This window comes from Sphaeramia orbicularis, chromosome 14 (assembly GCF_902148855.1).
Source record: "Sphaeramia orbicularis chromosome 14, fSphaOr1.1, whole genome shotgun sequence".
NCBI lineage: Eukaryota > Metazoa > Chordata > Actinopteri > Kurtiformes > Apogonidae > Sphaeramia > Sphaeramia orbicularis.
In genome coordinates, this window is record NC_043970.1 from 36,277,050 (window position 1) to 36,303,110 (window position 26,061).

General features: G+C 36.3%; 2 protein-coding genes across 3 annotated transcripts; both read right to left on the bottom strand.

Annotated features, from left to right (window-relative positions):
- Window positions 1-908: 908 nt before the first annotated feature.
- On the bottom strand, window positions 909-7,730 carry LOC115432805 (calpain small subunit 1-like). 2 transcript variants are annotated; one of them, XM_030153808.1, is made up of 11 exons: window positions 7,474-7,730; window positions 6,351-6,410; window positions 6,238-6,274; window positions 6,057-6,149; window positions 5,853-5,910; window positions 5,699-5,763; window positions 4,987-5,059; window positions 4,569-4,643; window positions 2,953-3,069; window positions 2,806-2,864; window positions 909-2,690 (listed from the first exon to the last, which is right to left on the bottom strand). In XM_030153808.1, exons 2-11 carry the CDS (start codon window positions 6,398-6,400, stop codon window positions 2,664-2,666), a joined length of 654 nt encoding a protein of 217 aa, XP_030009668.1. In that variant the 5' UTR covers window positions 6,401-6,410; window positions 7,474-7,730; the 3' UTR covers window positions 909-2,663. The 2 variants fall into 2 exon arrangements, with proteins under 2 accessions (XP_030009668.1, XP_030009667.1); XM_030153807.1 differs by having other exon boundaries at window positions 4,569-4,647; window positions 4,991-5,059; window positions 7,474-7,727.
- Window positions 7,731-8,483: 753 nt separating this feature from the next.
- On the bottom strand, window positions 8,484-17,493 carry LOC115432806 (calpain small subunit 1-like). The gene is made up of 11 exons (XM_030153809.1): window positions 17,378-17,493; window positions 16,144-16,201; window positions 16,027-16,063; window positions 15,849-15,941; window positions 14,004-14,061; window positions 13,842-13,906; window positions 12,598-12,666; window positions 12,027-12,105; window positions 10,285-10,401; window positions 10,137-10,195; window positions 8,484-9,934 (listed from the first exon to the last, which is right to left on the bottom strand). Exons 2-11 carry the CDS (start codon window positions 16,191-16,193, stop codon window positions 9,908-9,910), a joined length of 654 nt encoding a protein of 217 aa, XP_030009669.1. The 5' UTR covers window positions 16,194-16,201; window positions 17,378-17,493; the 3' UTR covers window positions 8,484-9,907.
- Window positions 17,494-26,061: the final 8,568 nt, after the last annotated feature.

Consider the following 26,061-nt stretch of genomic DNA (forward strand, 5'->3'; position numbering starts at 1 on the left):
TAGAGGGAAAAAAATCATGCTGGATATCTACACTGCAACAACAGGGTGCCACATCATTTGACAGACATGAAAATGATCAACCTACAGAGGGCTGAATTTAAAGACACCCCAAAAGTCAAAGTAGAAAAATGATGTAGAAGACATGTCCAGTTTGCTGAAATTTCATTGCAGTAACTCAAACCGTTATTGGGTACCTTGCATTGGCCCTCGTGCTTGTACATGCTTCAAATGAGACGGATGGTGTCCTGGGGCATCTGCTCCCAGATCTGGACCCAGACATCACTGAACTCCTGGAGGATCTGAGGCGCAACCTGGACTGAAACATAATGTCCTAGAGGTGTTCTATTGGATTTAGGTCAGGTGAACATGGGGCCAGTCGATTGTATCAGTTGCTTCATCCTTCAGGATCTGTCTGTATATTCTCACTACATGAGGCCGGGCATTGTCAGACACCAGGAGGAACCAAGGACCCACTACACCAGCACAGGGTCTGACAATGAGGTCTGGGTGTCCCTCCATAGATCTGCCTCCTCAGACCTTCACTGAACCACCACCAAACAGATCATGTTGAACTATGTTAGAGGCAGCACACTGGTTGTTTTGGGGGTTGTCTCATTGCACCTGTTGTCAATGTCATTAACACCGAAGCAGCTGAAACTGATTAACAAACTACCCTCTGCTTTGGGTAGTGTATAAAGGGTCAAAGAACTGAAAACTATACAAAAATACACATTAGTTGCTTTATTAAACAACTTTTTACCAATTCCAACATGACCACGAAAGCAGAACCTAAATGAGCGCTTAGTCGCCGTCACACTGATGATTCAAACCCAGCTACAGCCTGAGTAGCAATACACAGTATGTTTAAGAATGAGTCAGAAACCTCAAATGTGTTTGTTTTTTTTTTATTCCAAATATGGCACAGATACAATCTAACCAGCCATTTCAGTAACACTTTGATTGTGGCTACATGACTTAAACTTTTAATCTTGGCATCTCTACTATTGGCTACATGCATTAGTTTAACATTTTATATATAAGTATGTATATATTTTCATCTGTTTACACACTGTGTTGGCATTATTTGGTTTAGGCGTTTTCAGTACATACAGAGCATTAAGCAATCAACAGAAAAACACTAGTATGACCATGTTTCACTTCAAACAATATTGGCACAAAAAAAATTTCCCTCTTAGCATGTTAATGTAAATTGTGACAGAAATAAGAAGTGAAATATAGATATTGTGATAGTGCTAATTACAGATTGATGCATAATGTGTAGATGCACATAAGGCTCAATTTTTTTTTTTTAGATTCCCCAGTTGTAACTGTAGAAAACAAATTCCACCGGGTACAAAGTCACAGTGCAATTCTAAACTAAAGGAGTGTCTGATTTGCATGCAATAGGCTGCGCTACACGTAAAACTGCAAGTGACACATCCACAATTTTTTTTTTTTTGCTGTAAGCCTCAACCAATGCAGTGTGGCATCTGGCAATACTGTTTCAGTCAGCAAAAACTTCAGTCAGGTGATTAAGGGCTGCTTTCACAAAGACAATGTGACAAAGATCCAGCGTGCACAGAGTTAAAACGTGTTGAAAGCCGTAGTGTGGGTGTGTGCAGACTGACTGATTGACACGGATTCTCTTGAACACATATCTTTGTTTAGCGACACCATATCACCTTCAAAATAACTTCACCGATCTTTAGATTGATGTGATGTTTCTGATTTTTTTTTTTTGGTCATCATGTCCTGTTTAAGGCTCGTTCATGCTCGCTTTATGTTCGTAAATGTAGAGCATAAATGAGCCTTAAGTCACCAAAAAGTCAATTGGGCCACAGCCCAGGGGAAGTGAAGTGGAGTTTTTTTTTTTTTTTTGCTAATTTGCATGGTCCCCAGATACAAAGTACTGATACGGACAAAACTAACTCCCATAGTGACAGACGTTTCAATCAACCGGCATGAACACACCTACAGTATGTAAAGCTCAGGGAAAATAGGTGAGAAAAGTGTAGGTTGACAGCTCAGGTTAGCTAGTGCTGCACACTGTCAACTTTTGTTCCCACAAAAATATGGCAAAGCTTTTCATTATCGCAGTTGTCAAGGATGTGACTGGTCAGTTGACAGCCAGGAATTACGTTAAAACACTGTAAGATACATATTTGACATATCTTTGTGAAAGCTGGCCCCAAGTAGATATAAGAGCTTTTGCTTCAACTAGGTTTTCACAAATCTCCCAGTTTCCTCTTCCCATGGCGTTATGGCATGATGGGACAATGCAAATAAAAAGCAAATGTAAAACAAACCTTACACTGTGGGTTAGACCAAAAGTTAAAGTACAAGGCCTGTTTTCATGCACCTGATTTGTGTTACATACTTGTCTGGAGCCTTCAGCTTTTTGTGGGCTCCTCCGTAAGTGCAGGTCTGTGCTTTCTGGTTTTTATACAGTCACAAAATCTTGCATGTACATTTAACATAGAAGAACAAACCACCTGATAACAGTGTTTAAGTACAACATATTGTATCGGAATTCAAATCTAACCTGCACACACAATGGCTCTGCTGAATAATTAAAATTTGTAGAGATTATGCAAACATGATTGATGCTGTGTAGAGAAAAGTGGTTTATGTATAATAAGTGGAGGAAGAGGCATCACCTGGACTCAAGAATACATGGTCAACTGAAGCCACTGAAAAGACAAAAACAGAAAAGATGCTTCATGATTATCGCTACATATCCAATCAAATCCGTATTGAATGGAATGCCATAAAAAAACAAAAATACAAAACACTGCATCACTTTACCTCCTGAATATTAACTTTGATTGTCCCATTATTGTCTTTATCCAGGGTTTTGAAGGCACCTACAGACAGTAACATAATACTGTTAGTTTAATTTTAGACTGATTATAAAAATATTAAATGAACACAACTAAAAAAAAAGACACTCACGACACATGGCATCCAGTCTCACAAGGCAGCCAATGTAATTGTCAAAATCCATGTTCCCCTGTTCATCACTGTATCTGCGGATGATCATGTTGAACAGGTCATCATTGAGGGGGAAACCTGAGGAGGAGATGAACACAAAAACATCATTTTACTTTCAAAGCTTTTTATACACAAATAGAAAAAAGCCAACAGTGGGTGGTGGGGGAAGAGTCCATGAGTTCAACCAGTTCTTCAACAGGTTTGACACTGTGTGGATTATGTTTTTCCTGCTCCAGCAAGTACAGTCACACCTATTCACTCTGCTTCCTCCATCCCCCCACCACTTCAGTTACACCACCTACTGTCCGTCAGAGTAACAGAGGTGAGGATGGAAGTCAGATGTCTCAGATGGGGGTAAATCAGATATTATACCTAGACTGTGTATGTGAGATGCTGCACTGCCAACATCTTCATGTATTGTACACAAAGCAGGCATTCATCCCACATCACGAAAACCCTGAAGCATCTACTTCTGTACCAACTGAGACCCACTGCAATTTACATATAAAGAACACATGAGTGGATGATGCTGTCTGCTACATGCTGCATGAGCCTGCTTTCAACTGGATGACCCCACTAGGAGGACCACATGAAAAACAGAGTGGCTAGATAAGTGGGTGGAAAAAGCTCAGATCAGGGACTGGACAGAGGCTAGAATTACACTGAATTCATCACAAGTTATCCTGAACAATATCGATTATCCCCTTCAGTGTATTCTGAGAGAAGGAGCTGCAGTGAAAAGCTCACCCTACAGAACTAACAATACAGGAGATTCTTCATCCCCCTTGTCAACAAGCTACACAACAGCTCAGCCAATAGGTTACTTAATGCTGTGCAACTGTTCTGGCACAACTGGCATTTTGCTTCCTTTTTACATTTGTGCGTCTTCAGTTTGTATGTCATCCTCACTACATAAAGGAACGACAACCTCCAAGCTGCAACTACTCACTGAAAATTCCGAGTTTTAAAAAAGACGCAAGTGATTTTGTGCGTCTTTAGTATAGGTTTAGTCATTTTACTTCAACAATGCTCATGCCCACTGTGCACCAAAACACCTTTCTGGACTCTATTTTGTAAAGACGCTGTTGCTACAACACATTTCTGGTGTCACCCAAGATGACTGTAAATCGGTTCCTGAACTAGACAACCCAAGTTAACTTTTACCCCTATTTCAGGATGACTGTGGAAAGTGCCAGATACATGTATAGCACTGGTAAGAATATTCTGCAACTAAAAGAAATTACTAACATTACTTGCTGCCATAGCTATTGTTGATATTCTGTAGACTGGTTCATGTAGGCAGGATTAAAGTTGTGCCACATTACACAAATATACTCAAATAACTCAGATAATATTTAAGACATCAACAAAGAAGTCTTCTGGGACAGTGGCACCTATAAAGGTTGAAGACAATTTTTCTGGCTTATGAAACAGACACAGACATAACAACTGATAGAAAACCTAAGGTGCTTTAGAAAGTATTTTATGCATCTACATCTGCAGCTTTATGTTCATATATTATTAGTGGTTAAGTTCTGCCTAATTTTAGGTTTTACAAAAACTTAAAAAAAACTCACCTGCAGCTCTAAAAGCATCAGGCAGCTCTTCTGCACCAATGACACCAGAGCCATCTCTGTCGTAAGCCTTGTACACTCCCTAAACATTTACAAAGAAAGTGCTTAAAGTATTTAAACCCAGTACAAGAGTTTCCTGGTAAGATGACTCACAATCCTAGAGAAAAACCAAAACAAAAAAAACCCAGTCTTTCTCTGGCTAAGGTTATTGTAATTCACCACACACTTGCCATTATTAATGAGCTGTTGTTAAGATTAACTTCATGAGTTTAAAATAACATGTTTAATCCTGTACCAAATTCAATAAAATCTAGGTTTTTAAGTAAACATCTTAAGCTCATTAAAAGGTGATGTACAACACAGTTGCTGGTATTCCACTGTAACAGACAGGTGTAGAATGAATGAAATGGACTTTGTGCACTTGCCTGCCATTTTTTGATGTTATTCCAGAGGTATTTGAATTCGTGAAAGCCAAGTTTTCCGGTGCTGTCACTCTGAAACACCCTTAAGGAACACACCCAGAAGCTGTCTTCTTTAGCTCCAGTTTAGACAAACATTGAACTATCACATATCCACAGTGTTTACCCAAGGCGTATTTTCATGTGTCATTCATATGGTTCAGAATTCATAGGTGGGTTTGAACATTTGTATGACCCGTTTAAAAGCATATTAAACAGGGGGTTTCACCATGAATGACAATGATTAGAACACCTTTTTAGAAACTTTTAAACAGAAAATTTCTGACATTACAAATAGAATTAACTGGAGTTATTTAACAGCATACCATTGGAAGTTGATAAATGGATCTTTGGACCAAAAACCCAAACAGAAATTCATTTTCATGACAGTATGACACCAGTTTTTGCTCTTCCTCTCTCATGTGTTGGTCCTTTGTTTGCTCAAGCTGCAAACATTTTACATATTTTGAAAAGAATTTTGCAAAGTAACCTTAATACCGGTATCAAATGGCAAATAAGTCATCATGTTATGATTCACCAATGCTAAATACCAAAGATGCATGCTACACACACGGAAAATCAGTTTTAATAGGCCAGATCATAATCTGTACTGTAGTAAAGGAAGATGTCCCTTATTACACAACACCTACAACCTAAAACTTAGAGAAAGGATACATCCATGACCGCCACCATGCTCCTACAATTCTCAATGCTGAAACCATCTGTCTTCAGGTCTCCATCTGAAGTATAGAAACAACAGCTATTCAACGCTGTGTAGATCAGTCCAAAAGACCAGTAAAACTTGTGTGACAGGAAAACTGCTTCTTACGCTTTCCAATGATTCTGTTTAGGATGTTCATCAGTTCAGCTGGGCTCACTTCCATATCCTGTATGATAAATATCAGCATTGTAAAAAAACTGTGCAAGTACACATCTATGTTGTACAACTAAATAATAATTTAAGGATGTTTAAGTTTACACCATATATTTATAAAAATAGAAATACGGAAAAAAAAGAGCATGTTGCACTCACATCTCCAGCAAGTTGTTGGAAGACACGACGGAACTGTCTCTCCTCATCAGACTCATCTTGCTCTGCAAACACAGCTGGTCTACGTGGTGGAGGCTGCAGGACAGAAAAACACGTCAATTAGAGACACTTATCATTCACATTATTAGGACAGTGATGGACAGGTGGAGCTCAGGTCACTCACTGGGTCAGAGGGAATAAACTGGGCAGGGTCGATGTTGCTACAAGGACAGGAGAACAACTTTAAATATTTCACTTTGTGGAACGGACATGTAGGTAGGTAGTGTGGATACTCACCTGACTACATTAATTAGGCCACCAATCAATTTCTTGGCAAAAAAAGACATTTTCTGTTAGCTGTAAAAGTAAAATGCAACATGTATTAATACAAAGTTTTACACCACAACATGCTGTACCATCAGTTAACATAATGAGCTACAAAATGCCACTTACAAAACCAAAAATCTAATGTGCTACTGTCATTACTTTGTATTGACAATGAGTTTCTGCTGACTGATTGTCTTTCTCAACAATCCCAAGCAAAATCGGAATTATTAGTAGCTTTCAGCTAATCGTTTTGACTAGTTTTTTAATCTTGAAAACATATCAGGACTATGTTGGAAATGGAAATGAACGCTTTCATTAAAATACGTCATTCCTTGGATTTTTCCTTTAATCAATAAACAACATGTCATGGCATTAATGTCATGTCCTCTGGTAAAAAAAAAAAATATAGTGAAGCAACAGTCAACAAGTTGTAGAAAGCAGACATAAATACAACAGTATCGTTTGTTGTGTTACAAAGTGTACTGAGCCTGTATTTCACTGCAGCTAAAACTTGTTGGTTATTATCAAGCAATGACTCGTGGTCATAAAAATTACTGACACACCCACTATGCTTGAAAAGAATCCAGCCCGTAAAGGGAAAAAATAGGACCCCGCCCAGACTACAATAATGGATCACAGGGGTCACAAATAAACATATGTTTACTTGATAGTGACATACTGGACGAAAGCCCAAGTAATATGTTCAATGTTAGCATTAGCATTACTCCATCTTCCTCAACTTGCTCTACACCCCACAAACATCAACTGCAGTATGGAACATTTAAAATCGCTGAGTAGTATTAATTTATGTTTAACAGTATTTACACATCAGCAAAGCAAAACCCTTTTAATGCAACGATACAGCATTTTAAAAAGCTGTCTGGCTCATACTGACAATGCTACCAAGCTAACTAGCTTAGCTAACTTTGGCTAAAACAAGCTAGCGTTAGCCTAAAGGTACATAGCATCCTGTCAAATTTATCACAAGTCAGAGTCTAGCTCGTAGGTTTAGCCTACATGGTTAGCACCGAACTAAAACGACATATTCTGAACCGACGACAACCTGGTGTTTTAAAATTTGACGCTCACTTACCAAAAGGACACTTCAACAACACTTAGTAAAGTTATCGGTCGAGGTTGCGTGACGACCCAAAGTGGAGTCAGCTGGCAGGAGCGTCCGTCCGTCAACTCCCACAACTGACGCTGCAGACACGGCCAGGGGGACCAGACAGTACCGTACATGTACTTCCGTATTTCACGTTCTGGCGTGAATTTCAACAAAGTTCCAGTTCTTGGTCTGATATGACTATAGATGCTTTATGTTTGTTAAAGCTACTGATAGTCCATTAAGTGCCTTTAATTCGCCCGTATCATACATAAACTGTTTAGTACATGATCATTCTGGACATGCGCAATTCAAACAGGCCCAAATATAACAAGCTTTTTTTTTTTTTTTTTTTTTTACCTTTAACATTTATATCTGCACATTTATCAAGTTATTTGTCATCTGTTGCTCTGACGTCAACAAACTGTAACTAGAAAAAGTCTTTTAAGGTATAATGCATAGGTTCTACAAACACAACTAATACCAAATCCACTTTACCTCTGTAAGTTGATAGTGATCTTGTGTGTACCCCAAACTGAGGCAATAACTTGTGAAAAAGGAGCCCCAATCATATTTTTATGTCTGTACATGCTGTACAGAGGTTTTAAATGTCTGTATTAGAATTTTGTTTAATTGATTCTATGAAATATTTTAATACTTTGAGGAACTGGATATTTGATAATGATCAAAATTATCATTAAACATCTTATTTAGATTTAATTTAATGTGTATTGTTTGAATTAGATTACTGAAAAACAACTTTTCATGATTCATTATACAGTATTTGCATAACTACACATATAGACTATATCGCTATTGTCCATGAGATCAATTCACAAAGCATGAGTTCTGTAGGTGCATCACAGGAATCTAAATTTGGTCCCAATAAATTTGTTTGTGAAACATTTTAGAACTCATAATTATTCTGTTTATGCTAAGATGTATAAAATTCAGTCAGACGTGAAAGGTTTGACTGATGAGGAAGAAAACACAGCCTGTAACTTATGTGTAAATCTATTTATTTTGTCTCATATTCATTAGTTTTCAATACATAAAACACATCTGGCGTTTGTCAAAGGTATGGTCAAAAATATACACTATATTGAAAAGAATAAAAAATTCCCTTGCAAAAGAACTGTGCAACAACAGAGCAACTTGTCCAGTGATTTCCTGATTTAAGACATAAGATTCAGATCTCTGCATGTAAACAGGTCATGACCCTGATCAGAGGCTGATCTGTCTGAATGGATGGGAGAACTGGCTCAGTCCACTGAATAAATGACCTCTGAATGACCTTTAACATCTTATCCACAAAGTAGCAAATTATGACACCATCTAATCAGGTCTAAAATGACCGGTTTGTGAGACAAGTGACAGTTTGAGGTGTAGCATCAGGTGAAACTCATTTACAGCACTTTTACAGTCTGTCATGAGGTCAAACCATGGACCAAACACACATGCATTCTTATCCCTTTTTTCCCCAAGTACTGATACAAACAAAACTAACTCCTACAGTGACAGAAACTTCAACCAACCAATATGTGCACACCTACGTATAGTACGCTACACGTCAAGGAAAACAGATGATATATGTGTCAGTTTAGACAAAAAAATCAACCACGACAGCTGATGGAAAATTACAACATGACTAGGGGGTTAGACTATTTCTGTGTATGTGCCGTATGTTTATAATGACTCTTCGTTATTGTTGTTGTCATGATCTGCCCCAAGAAGCGCCTGAACCCAGAGCAGGGACTGCCTTAGTAAGTCACAATATTAGTGCTACACACACACACAAATGCAAACACTGTTATGATTTCTGTTGAGTGTGATAATCCACATACAAAGAATTAGTCTAACCCACTATTGATGTTGTATTTTTCCATCAACCGCTCAGCTTAGCTAGAGATCCATTTGGTCAGTCTCTCCTCACAGAAAAACATTGAAGGGTTTGAATTTTTTGACTGTTATAGTTGTCAGGAGGTGCAGTTCAATTAAGATCAAACACATATTTGGAGAAAAAAATGGCCCAGAATAAATAAAAAAGATGATTTTTTTGATGATTCTGCACGTTTGCTCTTCTCATGTCATTTTGGTGTGAGGGGTTACAGAACAGTAAGAGGAAATGCATAACAAACATTGTGGATTACATCTAAAGTCAGCAAAGTACAAGGCCTAAGTTTATGCACCTGAATTGTGTTTACATAAGGGTCCCATTGTGAGTGCAGTTTAATACAGTCGTGAAACCTTGCATGTAGATGTGACAGAAGTACAACATATTGTAGCACCATTCAATTTAAACCTGCACACACAATGGCCCTGCTTAATAACTGAAGTTGGAAAGACTATTGAAAAAAAAGATGGTGCTGTGTAGAGAAAAGTAGTGTTGTATAATAAGCAGAAGAGGAGGCATCACCTGGACTCAAGAATACATGGTCAACTGAAGCCACTGAAAAGAGAAAAACAGAGAAGATGCTTCAGTTTACAGTTAGATATCCTATGGGGTTAGTTTTATTAAAAAAGGCACAGCACAAAGTTAGAGGACAGTTACTTTAGACCTAATTACAAAATTGTAGGATTCCCTTTCACAGTGCAAACATTTGAGGAGAGCACATTAAAATGAGTAACACAAAGTGGTTAATTAGGTTTACCTCCTGAATATTAACTTTGATTGTCCCATTATTGTCTTTATCCAGGGTTCTGAAGGCACCTACAGACAGAAAGATAATAATGTTAGTTAAATTTTAGACTGATTATAAAGATATTAAATGAACACAACTAAAAAAAAAAAACACTCACGACACATAGCATCCAGTCTCACAAGGCAGCCAATGTAATTATCAAAATCCATGTCCCCATTTTCATCACTGTATCTGCGGATGATCATCTCGTACATGGCATCATTGAGGCGGAAACCTGAGGAGGAGATGAACACATGAAAAACATTTTTTCTTTTGAAGCTCTTTATACACAAATAGAGACAAACCAACAGCGGGTATTGTGGAAAGAGTCTATGAGCTCAACCAGTTCTTCAACAGGTTCGACACTGTGGACCACATTTCTCCTGCCCCGGCCTGTACAGTCACATCCACTGACTCTACTTCCACTTCAGCAGCAGCTCCACATGCATCCAGCTCTTTCTCTTGCCTGGGATAGGCTTCATGCACAGCCCCACTACTTCCTAAACTTCAGGTGGCTCCTCTACTCTTCTATTTCCTGTCTTTCATTATTGGACACACTGATTAATCCAGATGTGTCTGCTACTTCTTGTTGTGACTGCTGTGGTCAGACACACCTGCATTAATCAGTGTGTCCAATAATGAAAAACAGGAAATAGAGGAGCCACCTGAAGTTTAGGAAATAGTGGGGCTGTGGATAGAGCCCATTCTCTCTGCCTCCTCCATCTCCCCACCACCTCGGTTACACCCCCTCCCACACTAGACACGCACCACTGTCTGTCAGAGTAACAAAGGTGAGGATGGGAGTCACCTCCAAAAGTGTCTATGTAAGGCAGTTACTGCATGCATTAGACATAAGATAATAACAATTCACACACACAGGCTGACACTTAACCTACAGGGTTACATTTTCATAATGACGACATCTTAAGGTGAGAATATCATCTTCTTGATACAAAGAACAACTGAACCCCTTGCACGTATTGTAGCTTATTTTGGCATCAGTCCAGCTGATGTCATCATGTCTATGCCTGTGCTGATGTCAGCATATCAACTGCCTCTACATTTTTGCCAAGTTTGAAGTAAATTGAAACAAAATTGATGTTTTTAAAGGCATTTGAAATTTTGCCCATTTACTTATAATGGGAAAAAAAAAAAGATTTAAAAAATTCATTAAAAACAATGGAGTAATTAAGGCACTTACATCAGACTAATCAGAAATAAGAACACAACTGGGACACAGTTATTTTTCTATCAGAGTTCCACATCATTATGTATTATACTCAAAGCAGGTGTCCATCCCACATTATGAAGACCCTGCAGTTACTTCTGTAACCTACTGAGACCCCCCCCACACACACACACACACACACACTATACATATAAAGAACACAAAAGAGTTGATGATGCACATGCTGCATGAGCCTTTTCACATGTGATGACTGTGATAGTTATGTGATTTTGTTTTCAACAGATGACTTATCACTGGTGCACCTGCAGCCTAGTGGGCAGACAGAATACACACTAGGCAGCTTGACAAACAGGTGGATTAAGGAGGTTGGATTCACTGTGTCTGCTCTAATAAGGGTGAGGATATCCTGAACAACACCACTCATTATTATACCAACTGCAGCTCAAACCCCACCAACATCAAATTCCACATCTGAAGAGTAACTGAAAACTGTACCAGAGGCTACCATTTCCAGCTTATAGACAACGATTGGCAGGAAACTCAAGGCACTTTTGCATGTGATTTATGCTTCTGTGAAAACTGCTTTAAGAGCACATGCTATTACTGGCATTAGTGAGGTGAGGTCCTGTCTGATTTTAACAGAAACTTTCCAAATATGCAGAAAAACTCACCTGCAGCTGCGAAAGCACCAGGCAGCTCACTTGCACTAATGACACCAGAGCGATCTGTGTCGTGAGCCTTGTACACTCCCTAGATATTAACAAGAAAAGTATTTAAAGCATTTGCACCCAGTACAGGAGTTCCCTGCTAAGCTGACTGACAAACCCAGAGGAAAAAAAACAGTGTTTCTCTGGGTCATGGCAGTCATGGCAGTGTAAAGGGACCCCCATCCCCCCATAACCAGGTAAACTAAAAAAAATTCCACAAAGCATGCAGATAATTATGTACAAGTGATCAAGGTCATGGCAACTAAAAGACAATATTCAATTCAGGGTGAATTCAGGCCAAAACAACAAACAACAGAACTACCTCATTTAAAAGAAAGTAACCCTAAATGAAAATAACAAACTGAGAAATATTTACTTCTCATAATGGTTATAATGTCAAACATGGTAGTTAATATACACAGTTCAGTTTGCTGCACTTTACATTTAAATAAAAGCTGTATTTTCTGGCCACAGTGATAATATATCTACACCACAGACAAGTGTTGGACAAATGAAATGGATATTCTGTACTTGCCTGCCATTTTTTAATGTTGTTCCAGAGGTATTTGAATTCGTGAAAGCCAAGTTTTCCAGTGCTGTCACTCTGAAACACCATTAAGGAACAAACACAGAATCTGTCTTCTTTAGCTCCAGTTTAGACAAACATTAAGACAGACAGACAGACAGACAGACAGACAGACAGACAGACAGACAGACAGACAGACAGACAGATAGATAGATAGATAGATAGATAGATAGATAGATAGATAGATAGATAGATAGATAGATAGATAGATAGATAGATAGATAGATAGATAGATAGATAGATAGATAGATTCTTCAAAATGTGGCCATTTTGAAGAATCTAAAATATAATACATGGTTATATGTCACACTTTTTAAATCTACATAATTCCGTATGTGTTGATTCATAGTTTTGATGCCTTCAGTGCAAATCTACAATGTAAATAGTCATGAAAATAAAGAAAAACCAGGTGAGTCCAACCTTTTGACTGGTAGTGTACACTGAACAAAAATATAAACACAACACTTTTGCTTTTGCTCCCATTTTTCATGAGTTGAGTTCAAAGATCATTTTAGAGTGGCCTTTTATTGTGGCCAGCCTAAGGCACACCTGTACAATAATCATGCTGTCTAATCAGCATCTTGATATGTCACACTTGTGAGGGGGATGGATTATCTCAGCAAAGGAGAAGTGCTCACTAACACAGATGTAGATAGATAGATAGATAGATAGATAGATAGATAGATAGATAGATAGATAGATAGATAGATAGATAGATAGATAGATAGATAGATAGATAGATAGATAGATAGATAGATAGATAGATAGACAGATAGAGTTTGATTGCTTGTCAAACTGCAAAAGCTGATCTACAATCTAAATTATATTATTAAATCTTAACTATAACACTTGGACAAAATTTGGTTAAACTCCACATTCATTTTAAAGCAGCATACTTATGGAAGTTGACCTTTGGGTGTTTTTTAAAGACTCAAATATAAATTAAATTCCATAACAGTTTGAAACCGGTTTTTGCTCATCTACTTTCATGTGTAGGTCTTTTGTTTGCTCAGGCTGTAAACATTTTACACATTTTGTGAAGAACCCATGATACCGGTATCAAATGGCACATATGTCATCATGTTGTGATACTTCAGTGCTAAAGATCAAACATGTATGCTACACAAACTGAAAATCTGGAGGATTTCTTGCATTACACAACTCATACAGCCTCGAACTGATAGAAAGGATACATCCATGACCGCCACCATGCTCCTGCAATTCTCAATACTGAAACCATCTGTCTTCAGGTCTCCATCTGAAGTATAGAAACAACAGCTATTCAACACTGTGTAGATCATTTCAAAAGACAGTAAAATGTGATTTGAATATGTGATAAGAAGACAGCCTCTTACGCTTTCCAATGATTCTGTTTAGGATGTTCATCAGTTCATTTGGGCTCACTTCCATGTCCTGTATGACAAATATCAGCACTGTAAACTCCACAAATTCACCTGTTGCCCATAAAATTGGAATAAAATATTTTTACCTCTTTTCATGGAATGATTGTGACAATGTGATTTATTCTTGTTTACTCAGTATGTAATCATTGCACCAGGTTAAAGGTGATTACTGATGTGTAGAAATAGGAATAAAAACAGGAATGTGTCTGAAAACTAAATTATTCCAACTTTATCTGCAAAAGTGTACATACAGAATAGAATAGAATAGAATAGAATAGAATAGAATAGAATAGAATAGAATAGAATAGAATAGTCCTTTATTGTCATTGTAACATGTAACAACAACAGATATACTGTACAACTATGTAGTACAATCAAATAAGCACAAAATGGTTTAATGCAGGGAGGTCAAACATGCGGCCCCTGGGCCAAAACCAGACCACTGAAGTGTCTAGTCTAGTCTGTGGGATGAAGATTCCACTGAAGATATTAACAATCAGCGGTACTGAACTCATTTAGTTCTGGGGCCACATTCAGCCCAATTCAATCCAATCTCAAGTGGGTCGGACTAGTAAAATCATAATAATCTCTAAATAACAATGACTCCAAATATTTCTCTTGTTTTAGTGAAAAAAAGTAAAATTACATGAAAATGTTTGCATTTAGAAAATATTCTTCCACAAAAAATGTGAATAACCTGAATAAATATAAACAACCAGAAATGTCTTAAAGGGGTCATATTTTGCTAAACTTTTATTAGTCTTTGGTACATTGATTTGTGTATTTGGACCCTAATAGTTCAAAAAAAATTTAATTGGAACCCTCCAGGTGCTGCAAAGCTATCTTTATATTCATTTTGGCAAAAATTGAGTGGATTTTTACAGCCTGTTTTAATTCCTGCTTAATTTGTTGTGTCTGTAACTAGTTACGTCATGACATTTGCACATATAAGGTCAAGACTTCCAATGAAAATTTCTCAGAGTTTGACATAATTGTTTCTCTGCTGCAGCGGTTGTAGTAAAAACTGAAAATATGTCCAAACTTTGAGCCGATTACCTAAAATGTTCCGTTGTTGGTTGTATTAACGAACACAAGAGGCTGAACGGGACAGAGCAGCACAGTCAACAACCTGGAGGGGGTGGGGTGTGAAGTTAGTCGTGCATTTAAAGGGCCAGTGCTCAAAATGACCTTTCTGGTGTCATTACTCAGAAATAGGGTTGAAGATGGACCTGTGGAGTTGAATTAATGAAGAATTCAGATCCAAGTGTAGCATTTACAGTTTATGTAGACCACAGGGAAATGTTTTAAAATGCATAATTCCATTTTTTTTTTTTTTTTTTAAAAAGCAAACTATCCCTCCTTTAAGAGAAGTAAGTGTAATTTTAACAATATTCTGCCTGTTACTAAATCTTTTGTGTATTTGTAAATCCACTGTGATCTATAAGTTACAATGTGCATGTGTAAATTATAAGTTGAGGTATAATATTTTGACAATTGCACTTATTTTTCTTAAGAAATTTCAGGTAGTTCATAGTTGTTCATCTTATTCAGATTTTTAAAGGGTAGTTTGTAAATCTAAACATTTTCATAATGTAATTTTACTTTTTTCACTTTGTAACACAGAGAAAAGTCTGGACTTGACACTATTTAAAGGTTATTATGTTTTGTTTTTTTTACAGATTTACCACGAGATCAAATCTGAATATGGCCTCTAAACTAAAATGAGTTTGACACCAATGGTTTAAGATCTTATTTCTGCAAAAAAATAAATTCAAAGGGCATACTGAACTCACTCACATCTCCAGCAAGTTGTTGGAAGACACGACGGAACTGTCTTTCCTCATCGGACTCATGTTGCTCTGCAAACACAGCTGGTCTTCGTGGAGGAGGCTGAAGAACAGAGGAACAAGTCAGTTAGAGGCACTTATTCACATTATCAGGACAGTGATGGACGGGTGGAGCTCAGGCCACTCACTGGGTCAGAAGATGCAAACTGGGAAGGGTCGATGTTGCTGCAAGGACAGGAGAATAAGTTTAACCAAACATCTCACTTTAATGGTTAGATATGTAGGGAGTTAGTCCAGATTCTCACCTGACAACATCAAGTATGCCACAGATTAATTTCTTGGCAAAAAAAGACATCTTGTAACCTGTAGATGCACAATTCAATATTTATCGATGCAAAGGTTTTGCACAACAAACAAAATAAGCTGAGATTTGTGAAATGTTCTGTGTTCATATAAAACAAATGCAGTAAAACTAAACTGACAAGTGTAAAAGTGGTGTACACAGACTTACACCACAAACACCAACACACAGAGATCATTTGTTGTAGTTTCCTTAACCCTTTCATGCATGAATTATGAGAACCTTAATCAAGATTTTTTTCTGGAGTGTTTTAATTCCTCTTGAGGCATGAAAAAAAAAAAAGCGATAGATTTTTTTTATGAATCTATTTAATCACAGAGTTACAAAAATATTCACTCAGCTGGACACCATGCGTTTAATTTTAGAAGCAAAGAAACATGTATTTACTGATATACTATGTGAAAACTATGAAATAAAAACATTTTTAATGCTGCGAATCTGATGTGTTCTCACATTTTAACACGCCTGCATGGAGATAATATGCAAAAAAACAAACAACTTTTTGTTTAGAAAAAAAAAAAAACCCAAAACTGTTTATTTCAGTCTAGTAACAATTAGCAATTTTTTCCATTTGAACATGTTACTGCAGATCAGGTTTATCTACAGTAAAGTTACAGTAATGGTATGAATTACAGCATATGGGATGATGCACAAAACAACAAATCCATAAATATTCAAGAAAACACCTTTGATCAGCTGTCCACTGTAGTGACCATTATGCATGAAAGGGTTAATTCAAGGTCAAAGTGGCGTCAAAGTTTACAGTGTCTGTATGTAACAACAGGTAACACTGGCTTGGTCAGTTATTTATCATGCAATAACATGCCCTAACAATGTAATTAGAAGCACACCCACTGGAAGGAGGAAAAAAATCAACGCCCCACCCAGATTGAAAACATGGATCACAACTAAACGCCTGATTAAATATATTTTCATAATAGTGACATATTGAGGAAAAAGCCCCAAAATGTGTCGAATATCAGGATGAGTAACTATAGTGTGAAATTCTTATCTATTCTACATATATTTACATTGCGTTATGGAAAGTCAGAAGGAGTTTAACGCACATGTACGCATTAAATAAGATCTCTGCGGAATTTACACATTAAACACTGATCTAAGACTACGTATCCTGAACTTACAATACCTTACTGCTGTAAAAATTGATCGTTCCTCACCTTTGCGATTCCTCTATCAGTTTTGGTGAAGTTTGTGTGAGAAATAGGCGTAACTTCAGCTAGAACAACACGCACAGACTGGCGTTGCAGAGATGACCAGCGGTACAAGATTTTCGTGTCATCAACTTCCGGGTTTGTTTTTACTTTCTGGGAAATTAAAACGACATTTTAAAAAAAAAAATTTTTTTGAACAAATAAGTTTAATGAAATAATGAAAGATACAAAGCATAATATACAAATAATAGTATGAAAAAGTAAATAAATAAATAAAAATAACAGAACTAACAAATATAAAGAAATAAATACAACAGAGAGTTCAGACAATATTAAATAATTGTTTGTAAATAGCCAGGGTGTTAGAGCTTTTTTTAAATTATTATTATTATTATGGATAAATTCTAAAGATTTAATATAATTTTCAAATTCCAATAGGAATATTTTAAAATCTGGGTGTGTTTTAGTGTATTTATTTTTATGTATATGAAATTTTCCAAATAAAATAAACAAATTTACAACAAATTCTAAATTGTGAATATCGTGTTTAAGAAAAATTAAAACGACATGAAGTGCACTTTTCTCGGTCCGTGACGTCAATATGGCAGAAAAGTGATGATATTTCACAATAAGACTAGAAGTAGTGATAGAAGAACATAGATTTTTTTTTTTTTTTTTTTTTTTTTTTTTTTATTACAAAAACTATTAACTTGCCCCCATTTTAGTTCCGGGAACACTTTCAGCCCAATATGTTAATGTATGTCAATTAAAGAAGGAAAAATATAAATAAGGACAAAATAAGTAAATAAATGGTACAGAAAATGAAATGTTAAAGTAAATAACTTGGGTTTTTAACACAAAATTAAATTAAAACAGAATTGACAATAGAAATAACCATTTTTGACACATTTTACAGATAATGTCATAGCAAATGCCTTTAAATTTTTTTTGTATCATGTATTGGCACATGAATTAATTTATCGAGCCATTTTTATATTTCTGTATTAAATATGTTGTAATCATTAAATATGGCAGGTCCGGTCCTCCAATGATCTCAAGTGGGCAGATCAATACAATAATGACACAGTAATCTATAAATAATGTCAACTTCAAACTTTTCTTCCAATGCAAGTTTACTTTCTTCAAGTAAATATTGAAATTTTTATGTCACAAGGAATAAACATAGTACACATCACTCACCGAAATTTGTGCTCGTTTCTCCTCCATGGACAAATTAGCATATTAATAGATTAGATAAATGTGAAATTGTTCAAATATCAGTAAACATAGATTAAAAAAAAAAAAAAAACGACTTTAGTGTAATAAAACCCGAAACTGAGTGTACTTGTCTTCATTTGATCCCAATCACTGTGTTCTCCCTCAGAGCTTTACTTCAGTTTTATGTTCAGTTTCCTGTTTTATTTGCTGGGGTCAGTGTTATTCAGTCACCGCTGAAAAAAAACTAAACTAGACTGATCCACATTTGGCTGAAAGACTGAGGTTGGACCATGAACCCTTGTTTGGCTTCACACAAAACGTTTTTTTTCCTTCTATTTCCCCTGTAGTAAATCATTCCCTGTCACAGAACTATCTACAAATGAACAATTTTTCTTTTTTCATGGCAATAAAACAGTTCTGCAGAGGAACTGGAGAATTTCCTCTGAAGATTTGCCAGTGAACTTGGGGCACAAAAATAAATAAATAAATAAAAAGCACGCCACACTGAATAATTCAAGACGTTTAATGAGAAGTGAGAGAAATTTCTGCGTTCATTTATTTTGACCAAATCCCATTCTATGATAATCAGATCATATAGACAGGGATTAGACCATATTTAGTACGGATTGTACCAAACTGAAAAGGGAACATTTTTCTTTTTGTTCAGAGATGAGGATTATGTCGTGAAATATTGTTGAAGATGTGTTTTGTTTTGTTTTTCTGCAGATGAAGATAAGCTCAGTGTGTTACAGTTAATCCACAGACGGAAAGTTAGTGATTCCACACACGAATGTATGCACAGAAACAAACAGGTCAAGTGTATGATAAGAGAGAAACCATGGAGTACTTATCCACTTGTCTTCATATAAAGCAATTATAGTTAACACTTAAACACGTATTTTTGTGACTTCTAAATAATTTTCTCTCCTTTTACCTTAACTTGTTACCTAGCCAATGGTGTCAAAAAGCATCTACTGATCTAAAATGTTTAACAACTATTGAACCACTAATCCGATCAATACATGTAAATATTTCTGGTAAAATGCAGTTATTCATCTTTTCATTGTCATCAGATATGACCTATTTGGACATGCAGAGGCTCCATAATGAACATGGAAACACCATCATCTTCTGCAACATTGATTCACCAGTAAAACCCATATTGTTTGACAAATGACACTGGATGGAGATGTTTGTTTTTATGTTTAGATAATGATATATTTTGCTGAAAAAGTCTCTATTTCTTTTTTTTTTTTTTTTTTTTTTTTTTTTTTGATATGACCTCTGAATTTACTCTGAGCTTTCTTAAACATCAACGGGATCAGTCAATGTTTTTTTGTTGTTTTTTTTTTATAATGCTTCGATCACCCAGGAGGGTTAAAGACCAGCGCTCAAGTGTTTCTCAAGATGTCCACCACAAACTGAAGACTTATAAACTGTAGATTTAGTGTTTAAGTGTCAACTGGTGTGAAAGGAAATACTTAATGCTACTGTAATAGTTGTAAAAACTTTTCCAACATTTAACAAATACTGTTTATAAAATATCACATAAACCCTCACAGGCTGGAAGTATAAAGTTGTATAAAATGGAAATATCATCAGATTTTCTCCTGTTAACTTCTTAGCAGGCAACCACTGCATCAAGTCATGACTGTAAACTCAACATCCTCTTCACATTTTTAATTCCTCTCTAGTGGCACTCTCATTTAAATATGCACCAGTGTGTGGAAAATCTTTGAATTTGGTTTTGGGCTGATAGGAATTGACCTGACAAAATTAATTCGAAATCATTGTGTAGCCTTTCTAGGATTACCACAGAAATTGCATTTCAAACATTTAAGAAATTTTTTCACTCAGTTTTGTTTCATAGTGTTTTAATAAATAGAATCTCTTCACACAGGCTCCAAGTGATGTAAATCTCAAAAGGGCAGCAGCTCTGAAGGCATTTTGCATCTACCTTGGTGAGGATGATGGACATCTAATTCAAGAGTATATGGTAAATACATGGTTCTATGACTTATGTAAAAGGTTTTACTATTCACACTTTCACAAATGTCATGTTTGTGCAGAAGTCACTGCACAGAACAGCGCACCAACACTATAGAGTGCTAAATCCTACTGAAATCCTTTGCAGTCAAAATAATTTTTGAAATCAGCTTCTATATTAAGAAAGCAACTTGCATTTAAGTTTTAAAGTGGCTCATAAAAATGTAATGAGTATCATAAGTATATGGTGTTAGCCTGTACTGAAGTGTAATCATTAAAAGTACAGGTGCAAAGTAAAAATATTTACTTTAATGCAAACATTTAATTTAGCAGATAAATTTTAGTCAGATTGAAGTTTGCATGTAGTCATAAAAAGCTTCTTTGCTTTAGAAGTAGAATTTGTCTGATGTTACTTTAACTTATTTTTTGGTCTGCATCACAGTACTTTATGAGAGACTGACAATTGTGTTAATAAAAAATTGTAAAGTAAAATGACTAATTTTAAAAATTCAGAAACTACTTCAAGCACTTTGTTACATTAAACTACTGCATGAAATGCAGAACTACTGCATGTGCAAACAACAAGGACTTTAAAAATAGTTCCAGGCTCTTTAAGAGTTAAGTACAGATTAAATGCAGAACTTTTAGGCTACATCTACTGAATTATTTCATTGTGTGGTATTAGCAGCATTAGTTAAGATTAGATACATAACTTTTACGTGAGTTGTTTTTTTCATAGGGCTTTTTAGCACTTGTACTAGAGTAAAGGTTTAATTCAACACTGATTCCCCCCAAAAAGAAAAAACATTGATTCACCAAAAAAACCCTTGCAGTTAGATAAATGACAGTGGACACTTGCTTTTATGTCCAGTTAATGATATATTTTGCTTATAAAGTCACGTTTGCTTCAAGTTTCTCTGTTTTGATATAATAACCTTTGATTATCTACATGAAAAGTGAATTAAACATAAGAACATACCTGATTATCACTGAAAAATACAAATTTCAGTGGAAGTTCAGAGGATGATATTATAATAAATGGTGATAAATCACATAGGAAACATAAAATGGAGACAAAAAAATAATTTGGAAGTCAATACAGAAATAGTTCTAGTGTTTAAGGGTTAAAGACAGTGGAAATAATTCAGACTTTACCCCTTTTAATGGATCTACAACACTAGGTTTCATGAAAAGCAGTTTTGCAGTTGTTTTTGGCAGAGAAACATGAGTTATCACATAACGTCAATGGCCAGAACTAAACAGATAAATAAGGAAGCTCTAAATTCTTCAGGAGATGGAAAACTGGGAGATGAAACTGCTAAACAGAATCAAAACCAATATTAAAACCAGATTGTCGAAGGCGGTATCAGATCAGAGAAGATTGACTGGAGAAAAATGGCAGAAGACCCAAACATGTGGTGTTTGATACGACACAGACTTTGTGTTTTATTTCAGAAACACTGTGTCATTTAGGAGAAACATGAACCTGCATATATGTCTGCAGATCTAAAAATGAAAGTGTATGTTTTAAATCTCTCCAGCAGGTGGCAGCAGAGAGCAACAGTCTGATCTGCACTGCATGTTCTTTATTCTCTATAGAAAACCTCTTTAACCCTTTAATCATCATCTTATATTTAGACCTGACTGAATGAAGCAGGAAGAACAGGATTTACACGAGTACTGTTTCATTTAACTAAACATGAAAGACAGTTTTACTGGATCTACCTTTCATTTCTTTTCACATTCACTATTATATATTATTTATTATTCATCTTATTTTCTTCTGTGTCTTCTTCAACTGTATTCCTCACTTTGTAACCTCACTGTGAGTCCTATATAAATATTATTTACTTAGTGTTTGACTGGAAGGTTTCATCTAGCTGCATCAGATCAGGTTAATTACACTGTTTCCCATAAAGTTGGAATAATTTTGTTTTCATACCTGTTTTTATTATGATATATACACATCAGTAATCACCTTTGATCCGGTGTAATGATTACATACTGAGTCCCAGATACACTTAATCTATCAAGAATAAATCGCATTGTCACAATCATTTCAGGAGAAGAGGTAAAAAATATTTTTATTCCAATTTTATGGGAACAGAGTAATTGTTGCAGATGAAACAGAAATAAAAAGTCATCAGCAATCAAAAGTATCTCCTGATATAAACTGTTTAATTCCTGTTGATCCACTAATCCTATCAGTACATGCAAATAATTAATGTAAAATGCAGTTTGCCATCTTTTCATGGTCATCATATATGACCCATTTGGATGTTCAGAGGCTCCGTAGTTACCGTAGAAACACCGTCATCTTCTACAACATTGATTCACCGGTAAAACCCATGGAGTTTGCCAGATGACAGTGGTTAGAGATGCTTGTTTTCATTTTCAGTTACTAATATATTTTGCTGAAAGTGACTTTTTCCTCAGTTTTATGTGTTTTGATAAAATAACCTTTGAATTTACCCTGAGCTAATATGAACACCTGATTTTGACTGAAAAATGCAAAATACAAAGGATATTTTAATTTTTAAAAAAAAAATTGGCAAGAAACCATTTAGGAAAGTTTAAATGTAGAGACAAATTCTCGAGAAAAAAATAGTTCTGGGTCTTACAGGGTTAATCATTGCAGTAATTATCCAGTGGAAGGACCTGAACTGTTTGCAGTGTTAAATGCAGGATGCGACTTGTTTGTGTTTATAATCTTTAAAATGAAAGCATTCAGGCATATGTGCTTTATTCACCCACAGCACATGTTGTAATTCTTTGACACTCTGACAATCCAGTCTCTAGTTTTTTCTTGAGTTTCAGAAAGCGGTTGAGTTTGTGCGACTGCCTTTCTGTTTTTATCATCACTACATCTCCTCTTAATCCCTTGTGGCCGCCACTATCATGGTTGCCTTGACAGTGCACACGCTTTGCCTTCCCTCTCTGCAAACTGATAAGTCTCAGTGCTACTATTCCCCTCTTCTACCGCACACAGAAATAGGATTCATAAATACAAGGCGACCGTGTTCATGCACAGTGAACAGTTCTTCTATTTTAAAACTTCAGCATCACCAGAACACTCATGCAATTAAAGCATCATTGCCATTTCCTCTGGGACGTTATAGGAATAAAGATTATAATTTTGATCTCTTTCTGACCTTGGCTCTGCATGGATATTGTTCACCTGCTGGCACATAATTTGCAGAACTATAGGCTTGATTTGCACAGCTGCTCTTTACAGGGTTACTAAATTATATACATAAGGTCATCTATTGAAATCCTGACACTCTGAATGCACCATTGTTCCTGCAAACAAAACATCTCATATGTCAGTGGTTCGCCGCATAGTGCATTATATTCAGGGGAATCTAACTATCATTATGTGACATGTGCACATAAAACTGTCAGACTTTTTGATTGCTCGTGCTTTGATATACAGCATGTGGAGTGCGAGTTGATATGTGGGAACATATGATGTGCAGTGCAGATACAGTGATATCTATCCTTCAGATCCCACTCCAGCTAAAATTACTCCATCCATGAAATAGAGGTATCCATGGTTACATCAGGAGCCATGTTAAAGGGTGCCTTAGTGCATCTCCATTCTCTGCCAGTCTCCACCTTTTTTTCTTCATTCATCTTTTCATAGAAATCACAGTGCCACTTCAAGGTTTTCTGACAGTTATGATTAGGTTTTGCAGATGACACAGTGTGTGCTGAATGGTTTTAATAATATTGATGAGGAAGGAGTGGGTATTAAATATGTCTAAATTATACATGCAAACCTTGTTACATCTGCAGCCGTCTGTGTGACTTTGAGGGAGTGAAAAGCAGAGCTGAGGTAGATCAGAGTTGCAGTTGCTGCAGGTGAAAATATTGTATAGGAGCATCCCCAATACGACATATTCACAGTCTTCAGAACAACCTGTTACCTTGACAACGCAATTTTATCATTCAAGCCCATTGCTACCTACTCTCCCAGCAGGAATCAAATGTGCCTTAAATGTATACTGCTGCAGGGTTTTACACCTCAATTCAAGGTGGAAATGAGACGTTGGATGAGATGAGATGTGCAGAAAATTTTGAATTATGATTTCACTCCATCACTGCACAGCCGGCAAATGTGAGATGATTTTCATGCTTTCACAATGTGAGGAAGGTGCTTTTGGTGTTCAGTACTGAGCTAAAAAAAAACAGACTGGACAGTGTGATTAAGATGGAAGATCATGTGGAACTATATTCCCTTCAAAAAGGCAGCGTACTCTGCACAAAGTTAACATTAAAAGAAACGTTTTAAGCATTTCAGATATCTCCGTAATGGCATTCAGCAGGGGATTGGATAAATTATTTTATAAATTCAAACTGGCAATGTGTAATTCCTCAAATACAGATGACCTAAGGGTGGTTGCTATTTCCGTTCAGTCACTCATGCAGTTGTGTGCCTAATTGTCGGGCCATAGTTTGTTAGTCATTCTTGTCGTTGTTGTGCGAGCTGCTCTCAAGCTTTACAAAGGGCAAACCCTGCAGCATTAGCGACTCTTTGACTGATTTCATCAAGCACCCATGAGGGAATTCAATGATTTTTCCGAAGATATCTAAGCCAAATTAGCAACAACAGTTCATTTTCAGTTGAGAAAAGAGGGGATGATCCCTGTTGTGCTGTCATGTTTTTAATCCATAACATCAGGATATTTTTCTAGAATTAAAAACTGTATCAACATATAATTTCTGCATGTTTCATTCACTCATCTGTATATATTTTATTTGTGCATATTTTTCTGTTGGCAGATGAGGCTCCCCACATTTGTTTGTTCCTTCCCTCTCTGCTGCCACACAGCCAAGAATAGCATACTCATGGGACGAAGCTAAATGCTTTAACAACATCAGGACCAATATTTAAGGGATCACTGTGAAAAAAGATTACCTGAGTCTGAGGTTGTTAAAGGAGCTCAAAGTCCCAGAAATATGGTATAAAGTGTATGCATGCATGTGGAGATTAGGGATGTGCCTCCTGGATTATGAACAAGGTCAAATGTTGTAGGAGGAAAGACTCATGGACGCCATCACAGACCAGTCATAGCAGCCTGACATGTTGCAGAATTTCAGACTGAGAAGTGATTAGAGCTCAGGTCAGCATATCATATAGGAGCGATTTTACATATTTAGCACTAATTTACTATTGAGGCTGGGGAATATATGGAAATAATTATTGTTTTTACTTTATGAAAGTCATGCTACTGCCCCTGGAGACCTCTCTTACTCAATAAAATCATTTAATGTCAGGTAAATTAAAGCGTTTTTTGAGATTAGAAAAACAAAAGTGTTACCACATAAAACCACACAGCTCTGTTCATTCCAGATGAAAACGTTTAGACAGACAGACAGACAGACAGACAGACAGACAGACAGACTTTATTGATCCCAAACTGGGAAATTGTAGCGCTGCAGCAGCATGATAGACAGTAAAAATAGAATATAAGATCAACATAGAA

What these genes read in the sequence shown, in the direction of transcription:
- LOC115432806 (XM_030153809.1), bottom strand. Translation starts at nt 16,193, where the DNA reads ATGTCTTTTTTTGCCAAGAAATTAATCTGTGGCATACTTGATGTTGTC. An exon ending in TCCAACAACTTGCTGGAGAT is followed by an intron (nt 14,062 to 15,848) that starts GTGAGTGAGTTC and finishes TTTGTCATACAG; the next exon opens with GACATGGAAGTGAGCCCAAA. An exon ending in TGGTGCTTTCGCAGCTGCAG is followed by an intron (nt 10,402 to 12,026) that starts GTGAGTTTTTCT and finishes TCTCCTCCTCAG; the next exon opens with GTTTCCGCCTCAATGATGCC.
- LOC115432805 (XM_030153808.1), bottom strand. Translation starts at nt 6,400, where the DNA reads ATGTCTTTTTTTGCCAAGAAATTGATTGGTGGCCTAATTAATGTAGTC. An exon ending in GGCCTAATTAATGTAGTCAG is followed by an intron (nt 6,275 to 6,350) that starts GTGAGTATCCAC and finishes CTGTCCTTGTAG; the next exon opens with CAACATCGACCCTGCCCAGT. An exon ending in GAGACTGGATGCCATGTGTC is followed by an intron (nt 2,865 to 2,952) that starts GTGAGTGTCTTT and finishes TACTGTCTGTAG; the next exon opens with GTGCCTTCAAAACCCTGGAT.